Source organism: Rasamsonia emersonii, assembly GCF_000968595.1.
Source record: "Rasamsonia emersonii CBS 393.64 chromosome Unknown ctg1118621760487, whole genome shotgun sequence".
Lineage (NCBI taxonomy): Eukaryota > Fungi > Ascomycota > Eurotiomycetes > Eurotiales > Trichocomaceae > Rasamsonia > Rasamsonia emersonii.
In genome coordinates this window covers 14934-39775 of record NW_013562969.1, presented here as the reverse complement: position 1 = coordinate 39775, position 24842 = coordinate 14934, and the positions used below count along the sequence as shown (strand labels likewise).

At 52.9% G+C, this 24842-nt stretch overlaps 7 protein-coding genes across 7 annotated transcripts; 1 reads left to right on the top strand and 6 right to left on the bottom strand.

The window, feature by feature from the left end:
- Window positions 1-940: 940 nt before the first annotated feature.
- T310_7002 (N-acetyltransferase complex ARD1 subunit) lies at window positions 941-1841 on the bottom strand (the record flags this gene model as incomplete). The annotated part of the gene is made up of 2 exons (XM_013470210.1): window positions 941-1368; window positions 1448-1841. The coding sequence occupies 2 exons, from the start codon at window positions 1839-1841 to the stop codon at window positions 941-943; spliced, it is 822 nt and encodes a 273-aa protein (XP_013325664.1).
- A 617-nt stretch (window positions 1842-2458) lies between these two features.
- Window positions 2459-3936, bottom strand: T310_7001 (uncharacterized protein; the record flags this gene model as incomplete). Its single annotated transcript, XM_013470209.1, has 3 exons — window positions 2459-2688; window positions 2742-3341; window positions 3402-3936. 3 exons carry the CDS (start codon window positions 3934-3936, stop codon window positions 2459-2461), a joined length of 1365 nt encoding a protein of 454 aa, XP_013325663.1.
- A 922-nt stretch (window positions 3937-4858) lies between these two features.
- Window positions 4859-5900, top strand: T310_7000 (uncharacterized protein; the record flags this gene model as incomplete). Its single annotated transcript, XM_013470208.1, has 2 exons — window positions 4859-5264; window positions 5317-5900. The coding sequence occupies 2 exons, from the start codon at window positions 4859-4861 to the stop codon at window positions 5898-5900; spliced, it is 990 nt and encodes a 329-aa protein (XP_013325662.1).
- A 606-nt stretch (window positions 5901-6506) lies between these two features.
- Window positions 6507-8717, bottom strand: T310_6999 (uncharacterized protein; the record flags this gene model as incomplete). Its single annotated transcript, XM_013470207.1, has 1 exon — window positions 6507-8717. One exon carries the CDS (start codon window positions 8715-8717, stop codon window positions 6507-6509), a length of 2211 nt encoding a protein of 736 aa, XP_013325661.1.
- A 1209-nt stretch (window positions 8718-9926) lies between these two features.
- T310_6998 (Protein kinase family protein) lies at window positions 9927-12594 on the bottom strand (the record flags this gene model as incomplete). The annotated part of the gene is made up of 8 exons (XM_013470206.1): window positions 9927-10740; window positions 10792-10964; window positions 11017-11220; window positions 11270-11564; window positions 11618-11991; window positions 12051-12197; window positions 12257-12367; window positions 12430-12594. The coding sequence occupies 8 exons, from the start codon at window positions 12592-12594 to the stop codon at window positions 9927-9929; spliced, it is 2283 nt and encodes a 760-aa protein (XP_013325660.1).
- A 3088-nt stretch (window positions 12595-15682) lies between these two features.
- Window positions 15683-19528, bottom strand: T310_6997 (PAB1 binding protein (Pbp1); the record flags this gene model as incomplete). The annotated part of the gene is made up of 5 exons (XM_013470205.1): window positions 15683-15891; window positions 15948-18500; window positions 18559-18835; window positions 18891-19086; window positions 19350-19528. 5 exons carry the CDS (start codon window positions 19526-19528, stop codon window positions 15683-15685), a joined length of 3414 nt encoding a protein of 1137 aa, XP_013325659.1.
- A 2337-nt stretch (window positions 19529-21865) lies between these two features.
- T310_6996 (uncharacterized protein) lies at window positions 21866-23508 on the bottom strand (the record flags this gene model as incomplete). Its single annotated transcript, XM_013470204.1, has 4 exons — window positions 21866-22228; window positions 22299-22498; window positions 22555-23205; window positions 23418-23508. 4 exons carry the CDS (start codon window positions 23506-23508, stop codon window positions 21866-21868), a joined length of 1305 nt encoding a protein of 434 aa, XP_013325658.1.
- Between the last annotated feature and the right edge of the window lie 1334 nt (window positions 23509-24842).

Genomic DNA, 24842 nt, shown 5'->3' with positions numbered 1-24842 from the left:
GGTGGTTCTCTGGCTGCGCCTTCTGAACGCTACATGATATACTGCATTCGAAATCCAACATTCGACATTCGACATTCTACATTCAAAAAAAAAAGAAACCAAACCTTAGTTCTGAACTTTGCCAGAAAAAAACCTCCTGTGCTGGTCACAGGGTGGGTTTGCTGGCTGGTTTGCTGGCTGGATGACTGCGCCGTCTGAACGATACTTGATATAATATAATGCATTCGACATACGACATTCGAAAAGAAAGAAAACCAAACAAAACCTCTTGTGCTGGTCACAATCTACGTCTGCGTCTGTGTCTGCCTCTCTCAACGGGCATCTGTCCATCTTTTGCGGAATTTCTTCAGTACATACAATCGTTAAATTGAAGGAATCGGAGGAAGCCGAGGAAGCGGAAGAAGCGTAGGAAGCGAGGGAAGCAGCTTCATTCATTTACGACAAAGCCTTCCTGCCCAACAAGAGATATATATCCAGATCGATTGATTGATCGAGAGCAGCCTGGCTAGCCCATCGGTGGACTCAGTTGACTTTTCGACTGCTCGTCGTCTTCATCTTTCTTTCCAACACATATGGAATAGAAAAGACAAGAAAAAAAATACAATACTGTCAATTCTGCAAAAAAAAACAAAGACGAACAAACATGAATCACTTGACAGCGGAATGGAGGGTTGTTTTCATTCGCTTCATGAAGTTATTCAGAACTGCGTCTGTCCGCATGTCTGTCAGACTTCCTCGAACTCTATAGATAACTCGAGCCCGGAAGCACAATTCGAGGCTCTGAACCTAATCGATTGTGTGGGATATGTATATATATAGATAGTCTGTCTATCTTAGTAAAAAGGTAATACCCATTTACTCTCTCCCTCCCAAAACGAACGAAAAAAAAAGAGATATGCACGTTCTTCTTCTCTATATCATCATGTAGAACAAACAACATCTACCGATTTACAGCCTCATTCCGCTCGACCAGATCCCCAACCCCCAAGCCCCTCCCGACCTTGACGCGGATCATCTTCTCTACTTCGCCGTCCTTCTCCTTCTTGCCCAACTCGCCAACCTCGTCGCCTTCGTCGGGGTGTTCCCCGTCGTCGTCTTTATCCTCCTTCTCCTTTTCTTTCTCCTTTTCTTTCTCCTGCTGCTGCTGTTGCTGCCGATCCTTGGCATCCTCCTCGCTCCAGTCCAGCCACATGCTCTTCAGATCCCGGCGCATAGCATACGCGTCCTCGCCGTCGGCGTAGTACTTGCTCTCGACCTTCTCGACCTCGAAGCCCAGCGTGTCGCGGTAGAGGCGCAGGGCGGCCGTGTTGGAAACGCGCACGTGCAGCGAGACGTAGTTTGCGCGGTGGGATTCGGCCATGGCGCGTTCTGTAGAAAAGAGTCAGTTTGTTAGGTCTTTAGCAGGGTTTGTTTTATATATAAAAAAAGACAGGGGCAGAGAACATACGACTCATCCGCATCAACCGCTCCGCAATCCCCAACCGTCGATGCGTGCGCATGACACTCAGACTGGTGATATGCCCATGCGCGATCCCGTCCGCTGGCTCCTCCTCCATCTTGGCCAGCACGTACCCGACCACCTTGGGGTATTCCTCTCCGGGGCCGTAGCCATATGCGCCCGCGCCCGCACCCGGTCGCCCCCCGAGTTTCTTCTTGTTCTGGGCATACCCGTTCTTGGGCCGCACGACGGCCACGAAGCTGAGTTGCGGCCACGTCAGGGCGTGGTAGAGGTAGTACTTCAGAAAGTAGTTTTCGGGCAGGTTGGTGATGTTGCACGTCTGGATGGACGGGAGGAGGTTGATGTATGACGGGAAGGACGAGAGGGGGAGGATGTCGACCATTTTGAAGGTATGTTTCTGGCTTTCTTTTTCTTCCTGGATTTTTTTTCAAGTATTCGTTCCTGTCTTGTCGACCGTGTGATTATTATGTCCAGTCGGTGTGACTCCGTGTGAGCTCCGTCGAGTTTGGTTGTCAGGATTGTCAACGGTCGAGTACGTCAGCCTTGGTGCGGACTCCGGTCAATTCGAAACAGATAAAGGTAAGAAAATGTCTTGGCTGCCCTGTCTCTGCAGGGCAATTGACTGATCGAGGCAATGACTCTTGCCTGGTGAGGGGTCGCGCGATGTGTTCTGCGATGCGGAAATCGGGCGGAGAGCCAGCACAGCACTTGGCCCAAACGGGACTACGGTTAGGGCTTAGGGTGGACTAGCAGTATACAGACAACAGCCATTCCACTCTCCACCAGCGAGCTTCCGACAACACGAAATCTACAACTGCGTATTGATATTGGCATTGCATGCTCATGTACTGTATGTACAGCTCTATGAATAACACTGTTCTAACCCAATAGCCACCCTGAATGCAAAACGAGTCGTGACCAACAGTCATCGGCTGGTATAAAGAAAAACACAGTCGCTCAGCAACAGTGTCGTATATAACCAAACACCCAATTTACCCACTACGCCCCTAGCAGAAACCAAACAAAGCTGATCAAAGTCGCCGCCCACACGGCGTTCATAAGCCCCAACGGGGGTGTCACCCCGGATGCCGTCGACGACTGAGTACCGCAGCAATGCCCGTTGTAGGTGACATTGTTCATCATGGCCGCCACTTCAAAGACGGACCCGTTCACGCTGCCGTCGTTGTAGTAATCGACCAGCAAGAAGTTGGGCGGTCGGTTCCACATCGCTAGATGGGGTCAGTTTCGTCGTCGACGAACGGAGGCAAAAAGAGGAACTTACTAGTACAGTTGTCCGCCATCCAGCCGAGACTGCCGTATCCCGACACGCCGTTCGTCACGTTCAGAAGGGCCGTGTTGGGGACCAGAATATTCAGTCCCGCGAACGACACCTCCAGGTTGAGGTTGTGGTTCGCCATGTACAGGCGGTTCTTCGCATCCTGCGGCGCCAGGTTTGGCGGGCGTTGCACGGTGCAAGGGAAGTTGCGGTCGGTCGGCGAGAAGGGCGTCTCCCACATCTGGCTGAACTCGTCCAATATGTAGGGGACCTCGGTCTGGTTGGCCTGATAGTCCATGAAGATGACGACCCTCTTGCCGGTGAGGATCATCTGGGACAGCGGCGGCCAATCGTCCAAGCCCATGGGGATCTTGGGCGGCGTGTAGGCGTAGTTGATCAGGCCCGAGTTGATGATGGGGGCCGTGAAATTGGTCGGGGCAACCAGGTCGTAGTTGCCCATCAGGATGGTGATCACATCGTACGGGTTCTTCTGCAGCCACTGCACGACCTCGACGAGATAGGCCTCGAGGGTGCCGGCATTCAAGAGGTCGCAGGAGGTATGGCAGAGGTACATGGTCTCATTGGCGTAGTGAGTCTGGAATTGCACTGGAACCGGCCGTCAGCACAGCACGCTTTGGATCGTAAAACCATCCACAGGCAACCTACGCATGCGAATCCCGTCATTCAGCTGGGTGGTGACGGGGTACTGCTGGTTGGCCGCGAAGCTGCCCGGGCGGACGAAGGGGCTGTTGTGAGCAGCGACGACGGTGATGTTGGAGTAATTGCGGGCGCAGAACTCGGGATAGCCGTTGCAGGGCTGGGTGTTGGTGGGCAGCGCGGTGGACGAGGTCGCGGACGTCGCAGCCATGGTACCGTTGGCGGTGGCATTGGGAGCATCGCCCTGGCCGCCGACGAGGAGGGTGATGGAGGCCGAAGTCGTGGTGCTGGCAGCGGCCGACCCGGTGGTGTCGGAGGCGTTGGCCGAGGCAGACGCGGTCGGGGTGGTCGTCAAGTCCAGGCTGCCGCTCGTCGACACGGTGATGGTGGTGGTGACGGACTCGTACGTGCCGGTCTTGGGGACCTCGATGCTGAGGGGATCCTTGGTTCCCTGGAGCGTCATCAACGAGGCTGCATCATCGCTGAGCGTGGTGGTGGCCGAGGCCAGCGCCAGCAGCACGGGCGCAATCCAGAGCAGCCGCATCTTCGCGACGCGGAGATGGATCAGAAAGCTCGACAGCAGACCGATGCAGACTCGCAGCAGATAAAGAGGGCTGCAAAGACTGCAGAGCGGCCGACGAGCCGGGGAAAGGGGCCTGATGGTTCTTGAGGCGAGTGGAGAGATGGACAGTGCTGAGACAGCGTCGAGCTCGTCCCGTGGAAACTCCAATAGCGCTGCCTGCATCGTCAGCGTCTCCACCGGTCTCGACCAGCTGTCAGTGCTGTGACGATGATGTGCGTTTCACCTGCCTGCGAATCATATTGATACGATACTCATACGATGTTTTATTCTATTAATATCGAGCGATGCTGACCAGGTCATCCGCTGCAGGTCCACGGCGTTGCGTGACTGCGAGGTGGTACAGGCCAGGCACGCAGGATGAGCAGCAGCACTGGCATTGCTCTTAGCGAACGGATTAGCAACGGATTAGCTGCTGATAAGCTCCGCAACGTCATCCGGATCGACATTTGCTCTTCTGGCTTCGCTGGGCTGTGCCGATCGCTGGCCCACCTGCAAGCCTCCCGCCGCCATCGCCCGTGGATGCTTCGCCATGCCCGCCGGCCTGTCTCGCCGCCCCAGCTGCTGTCGATCGCCGGCCGGTCTGCTGGCAGCACTGCCTGGTCCTCTTCCTCTTCCTGTTCCTCTTCCCCTGCTCGTGCCTAGGTCAGCCCCGGTGGAGGAAGGGGACGAGAAAACGGCCTGATACCTACCTCTGACCTGCTCCGCACCGGTATACCTGCGATGCTTCCTCCCGGACACCTCTTTATCGCTACGCCATCGCCAGCCCTCCTTTTCTCTCCTTTCCCTACCGTTTCCTATTCTCCGTATTTTTATCTTCCTGTCGCTCCCTCTTCTATTCTTTCCTCGAGAGACGGCCGCTGGGGGCGCTGACCCGGCATCCACCATGGCCGACGCCGACGCCGGCTCCCGCAAAGAGGCCCAGCCCTACGCCCTGAGACGACGCACCACCGTGGTCTGGCATCGTCTCTTCCGCTCCCTACTCTACCTGCTCGCCTGGATCTTCCTCGTCCTCGTCGAGATCGGCAATGTCGCCAACAAGCCCGTCCTCCGCGACACCTACTTCCTCAAACTCGACCTCTCCAACATCATCCCGCTGTCCGTGCCCAATGCCGTCTTTATCAACAGTATTGCCCGCAGTATCGGTCTGCACGACTTCTACCAGGTTGGCCTGTGGAACTTTTGCGAGGGCTACGACAACACCGGCATCACCAGTTGCTCCAAGCCCGAGACCTTGTACTGGTTCGATCCTGTCCGCATTCTGGTGAACGAGCTGCTCTCTGGCGCGACGAGTACGTAGACATAAAAAACTCAATCACTGTATTCCGGCTGACAACCCCGCAGTTGCTCTGCCCATGGAGATCACCAGGGCGCTTGCTATCGCCCGGATCGCCTCACACTGGATGTTCGGCCTGTTCCTCATCGGCGCCATCTTGTCCTTCCTGGCCATCTTCATCACCCCCCTGGCCGTGTCGTCCCGTCCTCCGCAGTCCATCTCGCCCGATCCGCATGTGAACGAGGCTGTTCGCCCGCACCATCGCGTGACCTTTGTCCTGTTCCGTTCCTTCCCTATGGTCATCTTCACCTTTCTCACCGCGCTGACCACCATCGTGGCCTCGGTCGTGGCGACGGTCATGTTCACCATCTTCCGTAACGTCTTCACGGGCAACCAGGTCAACCTGAACATCAAGGCCAACCTGGGCACCCGCATGCTGGCCTTCATGTGGATCGCCTCGGGCTTGACCTTCATCGGGTTCCTCGTGCAGGTGGCCTCGTGCTGCTGCGCCTGCTGCGGGGGTCGCAAGGCCCGGCGCGAGCTCCGGCACAAGACCAACCTGGACGAGAAGCACCACGGTCCCAACAGCGGCGACGGTTTGACCGTCAAGCGGCGGCGATTGGGCTGGCGGAGTAACCGGGTTGATGTGTAGGTTGTGGCTTGTCTTATTGTTACTTCATCCTTACCCTCGTACCTTCACACCCTCATACACTCATACACTCATACCCTCATACCCTTGTGCAAGAAGCAGGATAGACCGTTTGTTATTCTTTTTTTTTCGTTGGATAAACCTGGTATATATAGAAGGAGAGGCTTTTTTTTGGTCTTCTGGTTAAACAAGGAGGGATAAATATATATATGAGGAACCAACCAACAGCCTGGAAAGGGCATTCATTGCATTAGCATTAGATTAGATTAGACCGTGGAGTCGAGTCAAGAACCGACGGGACTACCGGGCGACGGAGCAGGACTCTTTCTTATTATTCTTTTTATTATTACTTGGCTTGACGATCGTTATGACTGCTATCAATAGAATAGAATTCATTCATCGGACCTCGTCATATTATATGCATTATCACAACGTATGTACAGTACGTATGTATGTATCTGCATGATACTTTCATTAAGGACACCCACCCATTCCGCTTTCACTGCCAATACTACCAAAAAAAATATCTCAACCTTTCCCGTATATACGACTGGCGTATATTATATATGTATACAACATGGCAGGCAGGCATCCTGGGTGCGTTCGTTCCTACCCCTCGCTCCTCCGCTCCGGTTCTGGCTCCGCTCCTCGAGTGATAATCCCCTTCTCTTGCCCCGCGTCTGAGATCGACAGACTGGATTCTCGCGCATTCCCCAGACGCAGCTGTTTGGAACAATTCTTCGCAGCCTTCCGGAGCTCCTTTTCCATCTCCTTGTGCGACTTTTCCACCGCTTTGCGCTGCTCCTTGGCCAGTTTCTGGATCGCTTTCGCCTTGGCGCGCTGCGCGTCCGCCCAGGCTTTGGCTGCGTCTCGTGGGTTTAATGATGGAGCTGAAGAAGAAGAAGGGGTGGTTGTTGCGCTGCGTGTCAGGCCTGGAGATTCGGTATGAGAGTCCGGCACAACATAGACCTCCTTATCCGCATCAACAGAGTCAGTTCTTTGCGCTCTCACCTGCTGCTCCTGTCTGACCTGTCCCTCCTCGCGACCATGGCCCCGGCCGCATCGTCGTCTATCGCGTCTCTCTCGACACTGCTCTCGGTGCTCCTCCCGCGCGCGACGTTCTACCTTCTTGAACGTCTCTTTCAGTGCCTTTGTTTCCTCCTTCATCGCTCGCCTTTGCTGCTCCCGCTGACGCCCCTCTTCAGGTGATTCCCACCGTCCCCAGTTCCCCCGTTTCGCGCTGGACCCGCCACAGTGGGCGCGGAGACGAGCATCTCGACGAGACTGCTGCAACACGCGCAGGTGGCTGCGGAGCCCGACGGCAGCGGCGTGCAGCTCGCGGCCATGGTACGTGTCCAGCGACAAGAGCTGCGCGCGCACAGTCGCCAGATCAGCGGGATCCAAGTCCGACACCGAGGAGAGAGAGTCGATCGACGAGAGAGACTCGTCGGACGAGCTTGAAGAGATAGATGCGCGGCGGGGACGTTGTTCGGCAGCGACATGACTAGCATTACTGGCAGGGTTCTGAGCTGGCGGCCGTCCTGGCCGTCCGCGGCGACCGAGCCCGGAGGCCCAGTTGCTTATTCGATCTCCAACCTCCTCGATCTGTCGTCCACGCATCAAAGCGGCCTCCTCAATCTGTCGCCCACGCATCAAGGCCGCTTCCTCGATCTGTCGTGAGCGCATCAGGGCAGTCTGTTCGACCCATTTCCCGTACAGCAGCGCTTGTCCAGTGAGCCTCTCGGCGTACTTCTCGGCATACTTCTGAGCCCGAGCGCTGAATTGGGCCGCCCAGCCGATCGGTCCGGACTCCCAGGAGGAAGAGGTAGAATGTCGGTGGATGTGAGGGTCCTCAACAGGTGACGGAGGAACCGGCTCGTTGGAATATAAATCCCAGGGAGCAAACGGCCTGAACGGACGAGGAGGGGCTTCGGATTCGACAGGAATCAGGCCGTCATCGGCCTGAGGAGCAACGGGTTGGCGTGGTGGGGTGGCCGATGAAGACGACTGCTCGGTCTGGACTGGCATCGGAGCCTCCACAGACCGTGAACGGGTATGTTGTCTGTTGCGGTTTTGGGACGCCTGCGTCGCAACAGGGTAGCATTCAGGACACAGCGGCGATGGCGGGCCTGTTTCCAGATCCGCAACGTAGACCCAGGAGACCCAGGTCGCGCGAGGGCCGAAGAAGCCCTCGTTCCACTCGGTCAGCACGGCGGCAATCCGGACCTCGCGTTCCTCGTCCGTCTCCTGCGGACGGTCCTTGCGATCGCGCTCGATCTCCGCCCGCAGTCGATGCGGCAGACGGTTGGACGACGCAGCGGGAGCCAGATGCGGAGGGAACAGGAAATTCAGGAACGTGTCCCAGTCGTGCTGGGTGATTTCATCCGCTCGCGAGTTCCAGCAACGGGGTCGTCGGGGGAAGTCCTTCCCTTGGCTGCGCGCGTAGATGGTCATGTGGTGGACCAAGGTATCTCGCTCTAGAGGCGAGACCGGCGGTGGGGGCCGCTCTGCGAAATAGGCTGCTGCGGAGGCAAAGGGAACAGGTTCTGGGGGGAGAGTCTCTGTTTGTGGATTGTCTGTCGATGTCGACGCCGTGGCCGTAGCCGTAGCAGCAGGAGTAGCAGTCGTAGGAGTCGGAGTCGGCAACGGAGCATCCCCGCCGCGAAGACGAAGAGGAAGCTGGAGTTGCGGGTGCTGGGTGTCTGTCGGAATTTCATTCTCATTGCTGCCACTGTTGGCGACAGGTTGCGACTGCTGCAGTATTAATGGATCGATCTCGGAATATGGCGGGGGAGCATCGTCCTCATTGTGGTGATCCATGGTGAATATGTACTCGGTAAAAAACTAATAGATGCAGATAAATCGATAAGAAAAGAAGATCAAGAACAAGAACAATAATTCCCGTAGAGAAGATAGACAAATCCCTATTTTTTTTTTGACAGCTGCTGTTTGGTTTGTTGGTTTTTGCAGGTATTATTAATTACGTCTGTATGGTAGACGTCAGTCGAAGAAATATAACTAGATCCTGACACTGGATATAATGTCGTATATTGGAGTTGAGATTCATAGAATATTATTCCAGAAGGATTCCGTCGTCGTCGTCGACGAAACAATCAGCCCCATCTATTTAGGTAGATGTGGATGTGGGGGCAGTTTGACAGTTCGCCTGTGCAAGTAGTTAATCGCCATGCCTGGTAGTTAATGCCAAGTAGATAGGGAGGACATACATACACCACCAAGGCAGAGCCTCACTGCATGCTGTGCATCAGGCGAGTTTGTTTCTTCGTTGGAGCTGAAGTGGGTCGGGTTGCTGCGTTGTCCTTGATTGTGCAATCGATCGATAGATAGAGAGACTTTAAGGATACATGTACTGTATGTCCTTCAGCCGTAGTTAATTAACGATTAATGTCTGTACAGAGGAATAATCGTTTTTTTAAAAAAAATCAATCGATATAATATAAACCGTATGATAATTGTGATGTGGTATGTGAAAAAAAAAGGATGGACGAAAAAATGAGAGAAATGTTGCAGCCTAAGTCAGCCTGGGTAGTAGTGAGATGGAGAAGAATGGAGGCTTGGTCCAGCCTTAGCCTTGATTAATTTAGTTTAAGGCTTAGCTCGTCAGACGCGGGACTGATTAGCAATTACTGTACGGAGTAAGTGCAAATGGGGAAGATGGCTGTGGGATTTCATCCTGGCTTCGCCTCCAAGCCACCATTCCTTTCCTGCTAGGAGAGAGGCTTGTGTCTATGGCTGTAACTCAACCATGTGGCACTGGTCTTCCATAGCTAACACTGGGAATACAAGGACATACCTAGGCTCTATATTTACTGGCCACAGCTACCGCAAGTCAAATTATTATTGACTGGCATAATTAATTACTGTATGAACTATATAAATCTTGCAAGATCGTAGTAACAAGCCCAGACCCAAGTCGAATCCTCCAACTCCAATGCTTGCAATGTCCAGAAAAAAAAATCTTACAATGAACGTTAAAAAGCGTCTCTCCTGACAGATACTCATTCACAATCACCATGCATCTCCCCAGCCATCGTCGTCACCCTCATCTTTGGGCTTCGTGTCGATGGTCTTCGACACTGTAGGCTTCGCCGATTTCGCTGTCCCTGTCGTCGCGGTCCGTGAGACGCCCGCAGGTCGCGTGGGAACTTCCTTGGTCGATGCGGACTTGGTCAAGCCCTTGGGAAGGGGTTTCTTGGCTTTCGCTTTGGACTGTGCGGCCAGCCAGCCTGCAAAGTCAGGTTCACCACCATCGTCGTAGGGAACGGCCGAAGGAGCAGGAGTCCTCCCGGGACTGGGTGTTGCCTTCGGACTCGTCGTTGCATCAAAGAAGGCGTCTTCGTCTTTCTGTCCCGCCTGGTCCTCCTCGTCCATCGCCCCCCAGGCATCTGCCCCCCAAGAGTCGTCGTGGTCCTCTTCTGCATGATTGTCCTCCGTGGTTCCCCGAACTGGCTGTTCAGAAGTCGATCGTGCCAGAGGAGGGGCGGCAGCATGCAAACCACCTTTAGAATTCGGTTCTGGCGTGGATGGTTTGGCCGGCCGAGGCGCAGAAGCCGGCCGTGCTGGCTCAGTCACGGCTGGGGTGCTGCCGTTAGCGCTGGGTCCTATCTCGCCCTTGGCCGCTGTAAGCTTGTTCGTGAATGAAGAAATAGCCCATCCGGCCCACGACGTATCGTTCGATGTCCCTATGCGCGCGGCATTGTTGTTGTTGGAGGCGTCCGCAGCATTGGGTGGCGGCAGCGCAGTATCGGGCATGGTGCTGCCATACTTGCGAACGCGCTGAAGGTATAAATCAAGGGTCTTGTTTGCCTGGTCACGTACAAGCCTGTACATGGTCAGTAGAGCGAGTCGACAGACCATGGGATAGTGCACATACTTTTCCTTATCTAGGAGAGCCGGGCATATCGCGGGCATGATTTTGCTTGCGCAGTCTTCTTCGCTGAAGAATTCCATCGTTGCTGCGAAAGCAAGAAGAGCAGCATTTCGGGCGTGAACAAATGGATCCCGAATCGCGCGGGTAAAGGCAGCAATAAGCACTTTCGATCTCGACTGCAATTTCTATTAGCATCCTGAACCGGACACCTTGAAGTTCCCGACCTACGCTTTGCCCCAGGTTTTTGGCAATCTTGCCCAAGCAGATTGTTGTATTGGTACGGATGCCGGGCTGCTCGTCGTTTGCGGTTCGGGCCAAGTATCGCAGCAGTTCGCCGTTGATAGTCCTGTCGGACAGTTTGCCAATGACCGTCAAGACGGCCTTGACGGTCTGCTCCCGAACGACGGGGGCGGCATCGGTAAAACCGGACGTCTAGGAAGTCTCAGTATAGTTCAGAAGGGACTGACTTTTCCCAACTCACCATTTGCGGGAAAATCTTATCATTGACGAGTTTCTGAGGCAGGCGATCGATCATCAAGGGCAGATTGTCCAGCAAGCTGACCCGCAAAGCACGGTCCGGATTGGCAAACAAACGAACAATGACCGGTGTCAGTCTCGACGCATATTCGTCATCTGTGAGTTTGGTTCCAATCTTCAAAATGGCACCCAAGACCTTCGGTCCTCCACCTCCAAATTCTACAGATTTGAGCAGTTCTGGGAGCACCTTCAACTTGAAGAACTCTTCTGGAAAGTCATCCGAAAGGCTTTCCAATTCACTATACACCTCGTTAGCACGACACCAATTGTCTCAGCAGGACCTCTGACATACTTGATGAATTCCTCTCGTTCGGCATCGTTCTTCAGTCCCAGGCTCTCGATATCATCCGTCAACCGGATGAGTGGCGTCTCGAAAAAGCCGCCGATCTTCTTTCCCTGCTCCACAAAATTCGCCGGACTCAGCCGCAACTTGGGGTTGGCATTGCACAGCCGTCTGTAGCTCTGATGCATGCTTGGTGGTATATTTGTCGTCTTTCCCACCTGGTCTCCACCTGAGAAACTGCCGTTGAAGACTTCAAATATCAAAATTCCCAGACCGTAGGAGTCGACGGCCGTCAGAGGGTTGCGTTTGATCGTTTCCCACCCGCCTTTGCTGATCTCCGGAGGACTGTATCTAGCGGAGTCGGGTACTAAGCTGCCATATGTCTTTTTTAGCAGTCAGCCATCAGTGGCCCTTGAACGGATTGCCCAGAAGGATAACTCACGTATATGACTGCATCATCATCATTCATAGAACTGAGGATATCAAACCCTCCCAGCTTCCATTCCCCACTCTCACTAGTGAATATGGACGAGACTCGAACGGCGCCGTGCACGGAAGAGGCGTCTTCGTTGATGAACTTGAGCGTAGACTGCCATCCATCGATTAGATGCGAATATCGTGAACTCTACAAGCGGAGGCTCTACTCACTGCCACAGTACACAGACCCCATTTTGCCGTCTCCTCACTCAGACTCCTCCGCTTCACGGACCAGGACAAAGGCGCGACTCTCTCCGTTACGATGTAGATGTGCGAATCTGTCTATGACTCGATTAATCACCAGCCGACTCTACAAGCTTGCCAACCCGTGTGCAGCTGCCTACCTCAATCGTATCCAACACTTTCAGCACTCCGGGATGTCTCAGGGTTCGGAACTTGCGCATCGCATTCTTGGCCAGCGGGAGACGAGACTTGTTTGCGGCGACATCGAAAGTAAAAACACTGCAGTTGGAGCCATCGTCCTGTGATTCACGGCCGTCAGTATACATCGTAACGCTAAAGCGCGTGAACTGGTCAGGGACTTGGGTTGGCTCACTCGTTTCGTGGCATTATGGAGTGCCCACAGAGAATCGCCGATATCAACACGGTCGCCAAGCGAGTAGGGAAGCGAACTCCCTTTCGAAATGGCCGAGGCGACAGCAGATTTCAGAAAATCCATAACGAGATCCGGGCGCTGCTATTGCTCGGAATTGTGTCGTTGGGGGGGTCCTCGCCGCCACGGTGTCTGCAATAGCAACGTGGCTACCAGACTTTCTTCTCCTGTTCGAAAAAAGGGACCAACATGCAATTTCGTACACCGCTGAGACGAGACTTAACGACCCCGAAACCTGCGTGGCCGTTCTCAAACTCAGCTTTGGCCCCTATCGCGTAGATCGAATTAATTATGTCCGCCGCAGTTGACCCCGAGGGGTCGCAGAGGTGCCTGAGGCAGCACAAATTATTTACTCCGGACAGCTAGCAGGCACGCGGCGATCCCCTCTTTCCCAAAACAGTTTAGGCTAATCCGGTGGCTTCATTTGACAGCACGAGCTCAGCTTCTTTCGATTTCCTTCACAGGACCTTCATCTCTCATGTCCAGAGATCTTGAATGAGAATCTGACTATCTTCCTTACTTATGAAACAGCTCAAATGATCTGTACCTCTTTCACGCCCCTGATCCGACTAACGTGCCCATTTAATGATTTCAGAGCTAGGAAGCACGTGTTCAAGAGCTAACAACATTGATATCTAGCTGCTTGTTGATGGTAAGTGCCCCTCCACATTTTTTGATCTATTCAAATCATTCCACATTCATCAAGCCTTGATCCCCTTCCCTTGAACGTCTCTCCAATGATGTGAAATGGTAAAAGGTCAGACCGCGCAAGGCTCCCCCGAAGGTGCTATGCAGTGTCGCGACTTCAGGACGAAACCCAAAGAAGGAAGAGGGGGAAAAAAAAGAAAAAGCATCTCCAGGGAATGGTTGGAATTGAGGGCTGAGGACATAACTGTCCTGATTGACGTCCATGAGATGGTTTATTTCTCTGCCGTCTTTGTTGTTGCTTTCTCTTCGCCACCACGACGACGGAGCGTCTGTTGGGACGTGGAATCCCACCAACATGTTCATTCAAGAAGGAATGAAGGAAGGAAGGAAGGAATGGGAAAATGAAAACAGCCCTCTGCTCTTTCCATTTTTTTTTGGTATCGTTTTCTCCTTCTCCTCTCCTGTCTCTTTTAATATCTCCTCTTCTACGTACGGAGGCAGGCACTTGATTTAAAAGGCGAAACGTGGGGGCCTGTGTCGAAAAGACCCACGATACGGAGCCTTGGAGTCAATGTGTACATCAAGAACACCGGGGGAAAGAAAATCCCGCCGCAAACTGGGGTTCCTTAGTCCGCTTCGCCTCCATGAGGACAACTTCAGGAACTAATGGCTACGGCGGACATGGTTCGATCAGAGGGCTCATGAGAGAACTGCCTAGAGGAGATGAGAAAAAAAAAAGGCTAGGCTTAAAAAAAGGAAGGAAGACGAGAGAGAGAGAAGTTGACGACGACCAAAAAAAAAAGGAAGAGCAGAGGTGTCCTTTCCTTTCCCTCCTTCTTTTCTATCCATCCTCTCTTGACATGAACATTGTCAAGGCGCGGAATCCCACGAGGAAGCACAAAAAGACACAAAAACGGAAATAAATAAATCATTTTCATGGGATGACTTGTCAGACAGTTGAAGAGGCCCTCATTTCCCTTCACGCCATTTTCCTGGTCGATGTTTCTTTCTTCTTTCCTTACATTCTCTCCTTCTTTGGGCGATGTCTTTCCGCTGACATTGCAAGTACCGCGGGTTTTCTTTCGGTCTTTTCACCTTCCGGGGCCTAGGATGATGACCGAAACTGAAAAGACCTGAGGAGAGAATCCTTTTACCTTTTCGCCTTTTGTCTTGATCAAGTTAAGGGTTACGCATATGAATTGATCTCGAGAGGAGAGGAGAATGACAGGCTGACTTGGTTAGTAGTAGGACTAAATCGCTTGCTGGATGGAACACTGGGGGTTCTCTTTTTCTTTTATACAATATCCGGACGGAATGTCGTTAATGAAAAAAATCCTTTCCCATGGAGATTACAGTATAGTTGATCCTATCATTACGTAGTGATATTCGTAGAATACTAAATCGCTGTTGTATCATCCAAGTCGAGCAATTGGACTACTCGGATCAAAAAGACCACTAATTGCACGTTTTTCAGTTTGCAAATGGTTTAGCAAATGCCATTGCCTACTAGCTAGCACCAGCGTAATCTGCATAGACTACACGATGCCCACTTGGTACTCTGTCCTATTTGACAAGAGACCCACGACTTGCCAAGGCATGGCCCCCCGCCCACAATAGCACATTCGGCCCTTTCGATCTCTCTCTGCCACCATTCCTGCATGACAATCGGCATTTGGATGATTTTTGACCGACCGATGTCATGGAGTACAATTATCGCCGCCCACCCAGTCTCGCCCTACAGGAAGCCCATTTCTAATCGGGACAACTAACCGCCACCACACTAGCCTCCAATTTGAACCTATGTCAAATAAATACTGGTCTCCATATTGAAGGTGTGCGCGTCTCGTCAGACTGTCCGGAAAGAGTCCTGAGCCAGCTTGAGAGCGTCATGGCGCAGAAGAGATACCATGCCGCAATGGCACAGCACTTGCTCGTTGAACGTGTATTGTTCCAAGAGTAGCACCATTGGGACCCTTCACTAAGGTCCTCATACGTCCCCACTGAATCACACGATTCCGTTGCAAGCCTATGAAGACATCAGTATCACTACGGGGGCAGTCATTAATACGGCAGATACGTACCAGTATTCTAAGCGGACGGCTGCTCTTAAAAAGCTGATATCTTCGTAAATCAATGTGATCCAGGTATAGAACCGATGAGAGTGAAAATGTATCTTTTCTTGAGATTTGGAACCGAATGCCACGTGAAATGTACGATATGAGAATAGTGAGCACAGCGCTTGGACAGATCAAGGGCAGAGAGGGCTCATGGCGACCTGTTGTGAGGAATGGGGTGATATTGAAGCCCCCTTGACGGTATAATCTAAGCAAGGATGCTCATTTCGCCTCCTCAGTAGTTTCGGTAGGGTGAGGCGCAGAGGCGGGCGCGGGAGGAGGAGGCTGAGAAGGCATATGAGGAGGCATCTGAGGTACTTGACTATAACTGTTGCTCGGGCCGCGATGCTGATGAGGTGGATAATGCTGCACTTGGTGGGGACTAGACGAGAAGTGAGGTTGTTGTGGGTAGCTCGCCCGAACGGGTGGAACTAATATCATTGTCAGTCAACGAAGCTGCATGGCAAGTAGGGTGATTGAAGCTTACCGTGACCCGGCTGCTGCGGCGCATACATCGGCTGTCCAGGCTGTGCTGGACTCATGAACATAACAGGCTGTGGTGGTTGACCAGGCTGAGAACCTTGGTGCATCATCATCGGTGCGCCTCGACTGGGACTTGGATATCCGCTGTGCGGCTGAGGAGGTGGTGCAGCATGCTGGGGATAAGCATGCGCCGGACTGGGAGAGTACATCTGCATCTGAGGGTTGTAAGGAGCGGCCATTCCCTGCGGCACTCCCATGTATGGACCGCTGGAAGGCTGCTGGACCATCATCGGCGCGCCCATGCCATTCTGCGGACTGACAAACTGGGGGGCTCCAGGGTATTGGCGCATATGCGCCGGCTGCGGAGCTCCTTGATTAACGTAGAACTGCGGCACAGGCTGGCCAAAAGCGAGTTGGGCGTGCGGACCCATCGGGGATGGATAGGCCATTTGGCCGTGTTGTAGTCGTGGAGACGGGAAAACCTGTGATGTAGAGGCCGACATTTGCATGCGATGATGGTCATCAAAGTGTGACCCATGATGCTGCTGAGGATGAAGGTGGTGCGGTGCGTGAGGGGGTCCAGCCGTCGGCGGGACGCCCTGGTGGCCCTGTTGGATATGGTATGGGAGTTGGGGCTGATGAGGCAGATGGGGATTCGATGAAGCGCGGCCCTGCGGGGAGATCGACGGGATGACAACGGGAGCTTTGAACATGTCCGCATACGTCTTCTCTTCATTTCCAGGAGCGACGTCCCAGGTAGGAGGAGTCCTGTAAGGCGGGGGAATTCCGCCATTGAAAGTATAATCCTTGTCGGTCTGCTCCGCGCTCTCCTTCTTCATCCGTTTGATCGGGTTGAAGTGGTCCTGGATGGACGGCCGCTCAGAAGCAGGCAAAGGCTTCTTGCTGCCGAAAAACGCGGACGGACTGGTCGCGCGAGATACGGACCGGCCCCGGGAGCTCGATTGCGGGCTGATAGACGCACCGGGTGTGAAAGTGCTGGCGGCTGGATTCGGCTTGAATTCAGTGGCCCTCACGTTAAATTTCGTCGAGGGCGCTGACGTCGGTGGTTGCGTCTTATTAGGACTGCTGACACCGGACTGATCCGCAGAGGGACCAGATGGCGGCACCCGTGCGTCTTGGATGGGTAGAGGCGTCGGGACTGCACCGAGCGCACCTTTTTGCTGACGCAAATTATCAGCCAAGCGATGGCTGAGCATGCCCGGACCAGTTCGTCCTGGGTGCATGGTCTGATGCGGCATCCTGCCACCGGGACCAACATGGGGTCCCGAGGGATACCCTTGACGGCCACGGGAGAAGTTCTGGCGGTCCGAGGGTGCAGATGGAGGGGGTGCAGATGGAGGGGCAGGATTAGTGGGTGCAGGAGCACGTGTAGTAGTAGCAGGTTTCTGTTCAGATGACGTAGAAGAAGAAGAAGCAGCAGCAGCAGCAGCTTGCGCCGCCGCTTTGGCCGCGGCTTTTTCCTCGGCTTGCCTTTGGGCTCTCTCAATGATCTCTTCTTGCTTGCTGGGGTCCTTCGCTAGGATCGGGACGAGATCTCGTGGAACTGGGGTGGCAAGCTTGAAGTTCTTGGAGAACTTCATAAGCTCGTTAAGTTTAATGGTCCGGTCATAAGAGGCCTGGTTACGCCGGCGCTCCTGCATCTTCAATTTCTCACTATTGGCAAACTGCCGGAAGTGGTCCAGGACTTCTGTTTCCACATTCGAGGTAGCATTTTCAGCACGTTTTGGAGCGGTGGTGGGAGCAGTGGTGGTAGGAGCGGTGGTAGAAGTAGTGGTAGGAGCAGCGGTAGAGGCAGTGGTGGTAGCAGTGGTGGTAGCAGTGGTAGTGGCAGCGGTAGTAGCGGCGGTAGTAGCGGTCGTAGTAGCGGCCGCAGCAGCGGTTGTAGTAGCAGTGGGAGCAGTCTGTCCAGCGGCAGCATTCTGTTCGGTAACACCTGGTCGAGAGGTTGTCGACGGTTTCGCAGGTTGGGATTGCTTTTCTTGTTCAGAGACTTCCGTCTTTGACGCCGGCGGTTCCTGAGGTGCAGCCTCAGGTCGAGCAACCTGGGCAGATGGCTCGGCTGAAGACCGAGAAACTGCCGGTTGCTGCTGGCCAGCGGCCCGTCGAGCCGGCGGGGTATATTTATTGGGCTGCCCTGACTGAAGAGGAGGGAAACTGGTATCGTCACGACGGACGCCACTATACTTTTCTTCTTCATCACCCTCGATAGTGAGGCCACGCTCCTCCCTGACATGAGGATTGTCCGTCTCGCTGTTTTCGATCTCACGAGCGATGCGAGCGGCCTCGGCCTCCTTTTGTTTATATGATGGGTCGGAACGATTAATGCGCGTGGTGTATATGTTTTCATCGTAACTGGTGGTTGCACCGAAGAGTCGCTCGTTTGCTTCGAACTGATCCCAACCTTCAGCTCCCGAGCTGTCGAGGGTAACTTCGAGGCTGGGGTCGGTAGCACTGGGCTCCCAGCGCTGCAGGGTTCGTCCTCGGATGGCTAGGCCGCCGGAAATATCACTATCGGTTCGGAAGCCAGTGGAAGCACCTAGAGGAGGGTCAACTTGGGCAATCACTTGCAGCAGCTGCTCTAATCGTACACATACCATTCTGCGGCTTGGCAACGAGGTCTGCCGTGGAGACGTTGGCCACGGCGACGTCGGCAATCTCCTTGATATCAAAGGCCATGCTATGGTCCGGCGGAGATCCTAGGAAGGGGCTCGCGACGTCGCTCAATCCATTGGGACGGGTCTGCTCCGGCTGGGGCGAGACACGCTGGACCATCTTGAGGGTAATAGAGGAGTCATTGGGCTCAAAGGAAGAAGAGGAGAAGATCCCGTTGAACTTCTCTCCATTTTTGGTGGTAATCACTGCAGTAAGGCCCTGAAAGAGGTCAGCGGAGTCCAATTCAGCATGACCGGAGGAGATGGCGGCTTACGATGAAGCTTGTTAGCAGGAAAAGGAGACGGTCGTGGGCATGGTTATCAGCAGTACTCGATTCTTTGGGCGCCATCGGTTTAGGAGATGTAGTCGACTTCGAATGGGCGGCACCGCCGTTCTGCTGGGAGTAGGAAGTAGGTTTCTGCGTGATCGGGTTCGTACCCTGAGTCCACGCCTTCTGGGAATTGGAGCGTCTGCAAGTCAAGCGCAATCAGTCAGGACGTGTGACAGAGGCCAAGAGCAGCGTGAATTAAGAGTCTTCTCATTCACGATAAGGGACGATGGCAAGCTGTTGGGGATGGCACGTGCGGGATTGTCCGCGGAGGCCCAAGACGCAGGGGATCGGAAGGTCAGGCAGCATCAAGAAGGCATATTCCAACCGGTCTTGACCGGTCGAGTTGGACGAAGGCCAGGAAAGGCGAGGTGCAGTCGGGAGAACACTGGGCGAACAACGTACCTTTGTGCCCCATCGCCGGGGCTGCCAGACTGCCGTCGACCACCGTCGGGCCCCTTCAGACTCGCATTTGATCTCAAAGACGGCCGGGCGCCACCAGGGTTCTGTGTAGGTGTAGAGGAGTTGAGGGTGTTGCCAGAAGCACTGTTGGCAGCTGGCACCGAGTTGACCGTGGAAGCCATGGAGCTGCGGCGTCAAGACACGCTCCCAACGTGGACTTTTTTTCCACGTCGCAGAGCTGGAGGACGGGAAGAACACGAGGCCACGACACGCACACACACACACCGCCTGGACAACCGGTTGAGGGCTGCCTCAGCAGAAAAAGTCGCGAACAAGAAGAAGCCACGGAGCCTCAATGGAAATTGAAGGCAGGGCGGGCAGGGGGGAAGAAGGGAGGAGGCGGAGGGGGAAGGAAGGAGGGAGGAGAGCACGTCTGAAGAAAGACCGCGGATGGAGAGGGTTTGGATTTGGGGATCAGAGCAGAGGCGTTGGTTGTTTGGGCCAAGCAGAGCCACTGGAGCTGCTGGCAGCGATTAGCGTGAGACTGGCCCGGGTGGAGACGGGGGAGGCTGGGTCCGTCGGACGATGGGCCCAGCAGTATGATGTGCGATGAGATATCTGATCGATCACGATAGAAACCGCTTGCAAGACAGAGTAATACTCGCTGGCCGCTTGGTCAATGGCGGAGTTCTTGATCAGGACTCTCCTGCGCCGGATTCCCCAACGGGCCCCTCTGCCAGCGTCATGACTAAGAAGAGCATTACTAGTCCTGCTTCGACTGTAGTCTCTCGGTTACCGGCGAGCCGCACCATGGCCAGCGGGCCGCCGCTCTGCAACGGTTGGTAGGCCCTTCTAGGCGCCTATCCATCCTTCTGAGGCAGTGAATACAGCACCATGTCAGGCCGCAATTCCAATATCCCATTCAAGGCAAATTCTCAGGTCACTTATGGTGGGATTGATTTGATCATCTCTAGACTTGGATCTATCCAGTATTGCCCTAGTGCTTCTTGCATTCCATCACTCTTGCTGCAAATGGCGCCAAGCAGGGATTCCCGTGACACATCATTGGCGCTGTGATTGAAGTTAACTACTCTGAATTTCACTGCATTACTGCATTAGTGAAGCAGAAAAATTACAAATTACCAGATGAGAAAGCCAGAAACATTCGAAGGTGTCGATAGATAAAGATACGATAGGGATATGAGATAAGTATGATGCGGATGTGCAGTTGGATCTGTGACAGCACCTTGTACCTCGTCTGGATAAAGAAGGAGCGGAATGCAAGAGACCACGTGTCTTGTTCAGTCTTCCGTCTCTGGAATGGCCTGATTCTGTGTCACGAGGAGCATCTGGGAATAGTTCTGCCTGGAATGTGGGTTATTCCTTGTTGAGAGAAACCCCCAGACAATATTTGTGATAAAACCAGAGTTCTGGAGGTTGACAGCTATGTTGATACTTTTCGAGGATCGAAACAACTCAGCGATTTGACAATTCTCGATGGCATTTTAGGTAGGGCAGCTTTCTATTTGGACAAGAAAGAAGTCAGCCAGTCACCTACATGTCAGATTGCTTAATCTTATCCTATATACGGCAGAGTGAATTGACCTCAACTACGTCTGCATGCCAAACTGTCAATAATAGTGACTGTCGTTGATATCCTTGTCTCATATGGCATGGCAGGCGGTTAGCCCTGACTGGACCAGTGCCATATCTCTCACTTGAAGGAGACCATCAACAAGAGCTGTGGTCTGTGAGGATGTGAGCTTTCTTTTTATATGTCAGGAATCCAGGCTATAGAGAGACAGAGAGAGTAGTGCTATTAACGTGCAGTACATTACCTACAGGACCATGCCATCTCTTTCAATTTCAGTATAATTTCTTATTATAGTCAGCCAAATTGATTCCTTACAGCAACTGTTTATTTCTTCTTAATTCGAAGGATCTTCCTTGCTGGGATGTCAATGCTGATATTGACTGGTTTGAATTGGGAATTATAGTATACACGATTCATGGATCCCGATCTGTCGTTTTCCTAATACAGTTTAGATAGAGGAAAAGCACCAGATACCCAAAGTCAAACACCCATATTACTTTTGCCCAACAGGCCTAAATGCCAAGATTATGGCTTCTTTCCATCCTCTGGCCAAAAAACAAGTATAACTGAAAGGTGTCAGATGAGGAACTAGGAGAGAGCTTCGGACCGTTTTCACGAAGATCACGTCCTCCTCGGGAAGAGGTTCCGTTCCAATCTTGACCTTTTTGGTTGTTTTTCTCCAGATAGAAAGAAGATAAAGTCGAGTCTGAATCAGGTTCTCTTGGGAATGTTAAATTTTTTTTAAAAAAAAATCAATCTACGGATTTGCTGAGCTGCTCCCACAGAATATATTACTATACCCTGAATTGTAGAAATCGGCTCCTGCGTACATTTGCATCCAGTCATCAAATACAACTAAAATTATTTTTTTGTTGTGCCTCATTTCGATGAATGGTGTTCTCTCTCACAGTCAACCAAGCTCATCCTAAACGGCGACAGTCTCGACATTCTCAGCTGTGCCCTTCGACTCCTGCGGCTTGTTTTCTAGTTGCATCTCCTTAGCATGCGCTGTATGGGTCGCTGTGATATTCAAGTCTGTCTTTCGGTGGCCGTCCAAGATCTTCTTGCTGACCAAGTTCGCGTATATGGGGAACACCCACGCCAGAACGTAGAAAGACGTGGGTATGGCCATCGCTGTGTGGAAGTTGCCTGTTCTTGTAGCCACCGCTCCTGTCATCGGTGGAATAGCAGCTCCGCCAGAAATGGCAGCGACAAGCATGCTACCGCCACGCTTCGTATGGCGGCCCAGACCTCGGAGGGCGAGAGTGAAGATGGTCGCAAAGCAAGCCTTTTTGGAAAGGACAATCGTCAGCAACCGGATTAAGGCCGAATCGGGCACAGATCAGGTAAAAACTTACGCTCTCGAAGCACAACACCAAGATCAACATCGCCACACTTGTGGCACCACGAGTTAAGACCGCACAGAGACCGAACACAAAGCAGAGCCCGAGATATATAGCCAAGATGTAGCGCGGTTTAAAAGCTTGCTTGGTCATCAGCCCGCTGGCTACGAAACGATTGAAAGCGTATAGGCCCTGGCCGACAGCCAGCAGATTTGCTGAAACAACAAAGTTAGCGTTCAAGATCTCAGAAAAGCGGGCATTATGAGCTTACAGGATGTGGAGGCGCTGTAACCTGCCTCCTCGCAGAAGTTGATAAAGTAGTTTGCAACAGCGACTTGCGCGCCAACATAGCAGAACTGGCTCCAAACCCCAAGGAAGAGATTGTACTGCTTCCGGAAGGGACCGACATCTTCGTCAGAAATATCTTGTGCCTGCAAGTGCATGTCGGCATCGGTGACCTCGGGCATCGGGGCGATGTAAAAAAGAACAATCAGGAGGGCAACAAAGCAGGCCACGCCGAGGTAGACCCATTGGACATTCTTAAGCCCTTGCTGCGTGTCAATGGTTTTGGCGAAGAAGACTCGAGATGCCAGTAGAGGCGCCACAAAAGATCCCACTCCCTGGACTCCCTGGGCGAGATTCAGACGGATCTCAGAGTATCGCGGAGGACCGCAGATGGAGAGGAAGTTGTCTGCGCCCGTTTCCAGAGTCGAAAGACCGGCTCCGACCACAAACATGCTGCCGCAGAAGCCTCCAAATGAAGCCTTAACTCCGCTAGGCCAGAACAGGAGACAGCCGACCGTAAGAACCGCAAGCCTATGATGATTCAAATTAGCAGAAAGTCGAGGGATGTCTGGTCTGGATTGAGCAGCATACCCAGTCATGAAAGTGACTCTGAAGCCAAAGCGTCGCAGAATCCATCCTGAGATTGTCAGAGGGCAGAGGAAATACGCGCCAAAATACGCCGCCGAGAGACCAGAGGCCTCGCTAGCGGTGATGTTGAGATCGGCCTGAAAGTGCGAGTTGAGAACATCAAGAAGGCCATAAGCGAATCCCCAAAGGAAGAACAGAATGGTGACTATCTCAGAACTGTCAGTGCTGGCAAAGACGATTGATCATCACAGTGGAACGCACCGAGGAAACAGGGGAATAGGGATTGCTTGAGCGTAAGGCCAGCACCCACGGTGATCGCCTTGTCGTCTACGACAATGTTGCGCTTCCACATGGTGGATAATTAGACTGGGGATTTCGGCACCGACTGCAGAAAGACAACAATAATGGGAGAGCGTCCCCGTCGAACACCCCGGGGAAGCGTCCCCATTAATACATACCCAATTCGACTCCATGCTTCAGCCAGTCTGGCTACCATCAGACAGGTCGTCGCTCGGGATAAAAGAGACCGAGACGCAAGAGCTTGAGTTGCATGTGGCGCCCGACCACCCAGCGGGTTTTAGCCTTTCTCGTTAGTTGAAGTCTTCCCATCATCCGACGGGACGAGTGCGGTGTAAGCCCTGAGTCAGACTGAGGCCGTAATTCCTCCAATGGGTTCTCAGCTTTTTGCAAGTGGTGCAACCCCTAGTAGTCCTAGTGGACTTTGGTATGGGTTAGTTATTAAGTCGGGTGGCCAGCGACCTAATAATTTCCGGGGGCCCATTCAACTCCCCGCTTCCCCACGTTCCCCGCGTTGTCCGCGTTTTTTAGCCACGAGCTTGCGTGTGATCACTGATGGCCATGTTTCCTTCCTGTTTGGTTGTCACGGGCCAGGATATTGCTGTTCTGCGTGGAGCCTGGAGCTCAACTCCTCGATGTCTGCTTCTTTAGTCAATTATAAATAGGATTGCGCATCTTCCATCGCTGTCTGCACTTGGCATAGCATTGCAGTAGCATCTGCCTCTGGTAGACGACTACTCGATCGCTCTTGATTGTTCCAGTTGAACAGCAGCTGGTACCTGGCAGAGGTTGTTGCAGTCAGAGCAATCAAGATATGGCAAAGAAAATGGTAAATAGAGGTAACTTGGCTTTGCTCATGTAGATGTTATTAAAGACAGTGGTAGCATCCCTCTTCCCTAATGGCAACACCGGAAACTATACTATGCAGCTCAATATGGACAGTTCAGTGTGTTCGGCGCTCATCAGTATCTACTCTAGAGCTCCCTCTACTGCTAAACGCTTAGAGCTTATGTTACGTATTCCTGGGGAGCACCTGAGTGACCAAGATGAGCAAGGAAATTTCTAAGAAGTAACTCTTCTGGAGAAAAGCAATTGCACCTTAACCACTTATTGCGTCCAATGTTATCCACCGCTATTATAAAGATAAAAAATTTCTATTTAGGTATGACCTATAGTCGCAAGATACTGCAAGGAAACTAAGAATATATATGGTGGAAGTACTTTGAGGCCAGTAGACTCATACTATGTCAGTGGACAGTATATACACTATTAGCCTAGGCAGCCTGTCAGATACAATAAACGCACCACTTAAGCCTCAGAAGTAAGTGTAATATTATTAGGGAAGACAGTGAATGCTAGCCAGTGAATTTGGATCAAGAATGCATATAG